Source organism: Penaeus japonicus, unplaced genomic scaffold (genome assembly GCF_977035675.1).
Source record: "Penaeus japonicus unplaced genomic scaffold, GWHDUDI00000001_assembly GWHDUDI00000001, whole genome shotgun sequence".
In the NCBI taxonomy this organism is placed as follows: Eukaryota; Metazoa; Arthropoda; class Malacostraca; order Decapoda; family Penaeidae; genus Penaeus; species Penaeus japonicus.
The window spans coordinates 49,425,740-49,430,739 of record NW_028234403.1 but is presented as its reverse complement, the minus strand read 5'-3'; the positions used below and the strand labels follow the sequence as shown (position 1 = coordinate 49,430,739).

Sequence of the window (5,000 nt, the reverse complement as noted above, 5' to 3'; positions counted from 1 at the left end):
TTCAGATTTTAGGTGTGTGTGTGTGTGTGTGTGTGTGTTTATGTGTGTGTGTGTGTGTGTGTTTGTGTTGTGTGTTTATGTGTGTGTGTGTGTGTGTGTTTGTGTTTGTGTTTGTGTGTTTATGTGTGTGTGTTTGTGTTTGTGTTTATGTGTGTGTGTTTGTGTGTGTGTGTGTGTGTTTGTGTTTATGTGTGTGTTTATGTGTGTGTGTTTATGTGTGTGTGTGTGTGTTTATGTGTGTGTGTTTGTGTGTGTGTTCGTGTGTGTGTGTCAGAGAGAGAGAGAAAGAGAAAGATTTTATTTTGATTTTCTCTCTCTCTCTCTCTCTCTCTCTCTATGCATCACCAACAGAGAGAAAGAGAGAGAGAGGGAGAGAACGAGAAAATTTACATATTCAGTCGACTAACTCCCAAACCTTCTCTCCCATAGAGGAACCTGAGCTCGCCAGCGGTCAAGGAGCAGCTCGACCAAGTACAGGGAGCACCGGAAGCCAAGGAGGAGGTGGAGGAGGAGGAGGGGGAGGCGAGAGAGGAGGAGGGGGAGGCGGAGGAGGAGGAGGAGGAGGCGGAGGCGGAGGAGGCGGAGGAGGTGGAGGAGGCGGAGGAGGAGGAGGAGGAAGCACCGTCTCCTTGGGCTTAGGAAGACGAGACACTTCAGGAAGAGTTCACAAGAGCGAAGGGAAGCCCACCAGGATTCGAACGGTGTTGACAGAGAAACAGCTACATACGCTGAGGTAGGCGTAATGGCGTCGAGACCTTGTTCATGTCCTGTGGTTCAGATCCGTCTCGTGTGTTGGGGAGCGGGGCTGCTGGAGAGGGGGAAGGGGGGGAGAGGGGGGAGAGGGGGGAGAGTGACGAGTGAGGGGAGATTGGTGAGAGGGTGGAGAGGGCAGAGAGGGAAGAGAGAGTGGAGAGGGCGGAGAGGGAGGAGAGAGTGGAGAGGGCGGAGAGGGAAGAGAGAGTGGAGAGGGCGGAGAGGGAGGAGAGAGTGGAGAGGGCAGAGAGGGAGGAGAGAGTGGAGAGGCTGGAGATATTGGAGATGGTGGAGATGATAGAGAGGGTGGCAAGGTTGGAGAGGGTGGAGGTGGTGGTGAGGGAGGAGAGGGGCGAGAAGGTGAATATAGAGAAAATAATGTGGGAAATGATGTTGGAGAAAGTCTTAGGGATGGTGTTTAAGAGATCGGGTTCAAGATAATGCTGTAAATGGTGTTTAAAATATGATGCTATATATATAATGTTGGAGATAATGCTTAAGATTCTTGAGAAAGTGTTTAAAAGAATGTTGAAGATAAGTCTCTGGAGAAGATGCTTAAAACAATGCTGAAGACGATGTTGGAAAAGTATCATTTTAAGATAATAATTGCCCGAGATAGATTTTAAGATGCTGAAGAGATGGCATCAATTGTTTTAGAGAAAATGCTGAATAATCGTATCTAACATGATGCTGGGGAAGGTGCAAGGATGATTGGTGTGTCTGTGACTTGGGTGATAACGAAGGAAGATTTAACGATAATGCGATTTGATATCAATCATGATTCTTATATTTAGTGACGAATGACAATCAGTTGTGTATCACCTTTTAATTAATTAATGCTAGACAAAGGGAAAGACAAAAGCGGGAAGGAAGTAAATACCGCAAGTAACAGCAAGTAACACTGATAATGATAAACACTATGATTACAATGATAAAGATGATAGCGAAGATAATGCTTGTAATTACGATTTTGATGATGATGATTACGATGCAAATATTGATAATAGTTATAATGATAATGATAATCATTGTTATCATGATGATGATAATCACTAATGATAGTGTTAATAAAAACATTGATGATAACTGCAGTAATAATTTTCAAATTAATAATGATAACAATAACAACGATTACTTATTTATAGTATTAATAGTATTTTTTGTTACAATTCATACTACTACTAATATTAACATGATAATATTATGGTTATCATTATTATCATACTATCATCATGATAGTAATTGTTATCATTACTACTATCATTATCACTATGATTATCTTTATTGTTCTTATTGCAAATATTATCATTATCATCATTACTATTATCTTTATCTTTATCATAACAAACATTGTTTTAATTATTATCATCATATCATAACTTAATTATCATAATTATTGTATAATTATTAATCAATTATTATCATTATCATTACTATTATTACGTTTGTCTATATCGTTCTTACTTTTATCAATATCAGTGCCCTTTTATTAGTATCGTCAATGCTTATATGATTCTTATCTAATTATATTTTTATCACTAGTAATGATATATGCACCAGCTGTAATTATGATAATAGTGATGTTAATTTGAAGAATAATGACATGACGAAGGAGAATAAGGGAGGAAAGCAATATGGAACAGGAGACGATGAAAGAGAGATAGTGAGTGAGTGAAAGAGAGAGAGAGAGAGAAAGAGAGAAAGAGAGAGAGAGAGAGAGAGAGAGAGAGAGAGAGAGAGAGAGAGAGAGAGAGAGAGAGAGAGAGAGAGAGAGAGAGAGAGAGAGAGAGAGAGAGAGAGAGAGAGAGAGAGAAGAGAGAGAGATAGAGAGAGTGAAAGAGAGAGAGAGAGAAAAGAAAGAGTAGAAAAGAGAGAGAAGAAGAGAGTGAGAAGAGAGGAGAGAAAGAGAGAGAGAGAGAAGACTCGAAAAGTAGAAGAAAGGTAGAGAAATAATAATAATAATAATAATAATAATAATAATAAAATCCCGCATGAGAGACCCTTCTCAGTGGACGTTCACCCACACAGGCATTTTTGAATCGGGCGAAAGGTTTCGGAGCCATTATGACTACCTTTCTATGGCAGTTATTTATCACTCTGTGTTAAGTATGAAGTATGAAGGGTACTTGTACTTGGATAAAAGGGAATCGAATATTCTTTGGGGACACTTTGTCTCTCATGTTCGTTGTGTTTGGTGTTTAGTGGCATGACTTCCTTCCCCCATTTTTTTTCTTCTTCTTCTGTTTCTTCCCCTTTAATATTCTTGTTTTCTTCGTCTTTTTTCTTCTCTTTCCTCCTTTTTTTTCTCTCTCTTTTGCTTTTTTTTCGTTTTCCTGTTGCTACTGCATTTTTTATATTTTTTATTTTATTTTTTGCATTTTTTTTATTTTTTTATTCAGATTAGAAATAATCTAAATGTCTTCAACTTTTACTCTGATTCCTAAAAAAAACAATACACATTAGGTCTTTCTTATCCAAACGGTTATCCATGTTATAGATATCAGATAAATAGTCTACCTGATATGTATTTATTCTCTTATCACAATATTTTTTTTTAAATATCAACAAATGGTTAACTACTGTATGTGTCCCATATGATAAATTCAGTTAGGATAATTTATTTTATTTTATTGCAGATCCTAAAGTCATGAATATCTTTATCCCGACTCCTTTGTTTCATAGATAGGAACTAAATGAAAAGATAGATAAAAATTGAGTATTAACATTTACTTAACTTTTTTTCTGCTTCGTCTCTATTTTCCTTTCTCTTCACTTTCGTATCAAAAATAGTAACTAATAACAACGATCATAACGTTAATAATGAAAATGATAGGAACAAATCAACAATGATATTAATGTTGATATGATATGTCAACAATGACAATCATAACGCCATCATCAAAACCAACCATAACACCACCAACAATATTAACTATAAAACCATAACACACACCCAAAGAACACCACCTACACTAACAACCACAAAAAGAACACCACCACCAATACCAGCCATAGAACGAAAAAAAAAACAAAAAAAAAACAATAACAACCACAACAGATAACACCAACACCACCACCCAAACACCCCCCCCCCCAAAAAAAAAAAAAAAAAAAAAAAAAAAAAAAAAAAAAAAAAAAAAAAAAAACAATAACAACCACAACAGATAACACCAACTCCACCACCCAAACATCCCCCCCCCAAACACCCCCCCCCGCCCCCCTCTAATACTAAAAGCAACAGGAGCCAGCTACTGTTGGTCGCCACGTTCCTCCCCTTTCCCTTCCAGAACGTGTTACGCCGCCAACCCACGGCCGGACGCCCTCATGAAGGAGCAGCTGGTGGAGATGACGGGCTTGTCTCCCCGCGTGGTGAGGGTGTGGTTCCAGAACAAGAGATGTAAAGACAAGAAGAGAGCGCAGTTCTTGAAGCAGGCGGCGTTGCAACAGGAGAAGGTAAGTGTGGCTGGAGGGTTGTGCTTTGGGTGTTTTGGCTGTGTGTGTGTGTGTGTGTGTAGGGGGGGAGGGGGGGTGTAGGGTGTGTGTGTGTGTGTGTGTGTGTAGGGGGTGTAGGGTGTGTGTGTGTGTGTGTGTAGGGGGGGAGGGGGTGTAGGGTGTGTGTGTGTGTGTGTGTAGGGGGGGGAGGGGGTGTGTGTGTGGGTGTGTGTAGGGGGGGGAGGGGGTGTAGGGTGTGTGTGTGTGTGTGTGCGTGTGCGTGTGTGTGTAAAGAAAGGTGGTGTGTGTGTGTGTGTGTGTGTGTGTGTGTAAAGAAAGGTGGTGTGTGTGTGTGTGTGTGTGTGGGGGGGGGTTATGTGTGTGCGTGTGGCGGGGTATTTGTGTGTGTGTGTGTGGTAGGGGGTGTACATTTGTGTATAGCCGGTGCATCTGTGTGTTTTTGTGTGCGTGTGAGAGTTTGGGACGTGCGATACACCTCGATACACAATTGCATGGATATAATAGTGTTCTTATTAATATTTGTAATTTGTTTTAAAGGTAAGGTAAGTGAGTTTTTGTTTAGCTTTTTTTCTTTCTTTCTTTTTACATACTATTATATATGTCACTGAATATTATGTTTCTGTACATTTATTTTTCCTCACATGTCACTCTCTTACTTTTTCGAGAATGTTTTATCGTGATAAGATGATGCTGATATTGATAAACATATTAATTGTAAAAAAGAAATGCAAAACAAAAAGTATGTAAATTTTAGGAATAGACAACCGGTATTAATGTGTCAATTTCCCCAGCGC

At 39.5% G+C, this 5,000-nt stretch overlaps 1 protein-coding gene across 1 annotated transcript in view; it reads left to right on the top strand.

The window, feature by feature from the left end:
• The window catches only part of LOC122260873 (insulin gene enhancer protein ISL-1-like), a gene marked incomplete in the record, with an annotated part of 279,251 nt that overhangs the window by 111,464 nt on the left and 162,787 nt on the right, over positions 1 to 5,000 (top strand). The window contains 2 exon segments of the mRNA XM_086541900.1: positions 430 to 733; positions 4,041 to 4,206. Coding sequence (XP_086398026.1) covers positions 430 to 733; positions 4,041 to 4,206 — 470 coding nt within the window.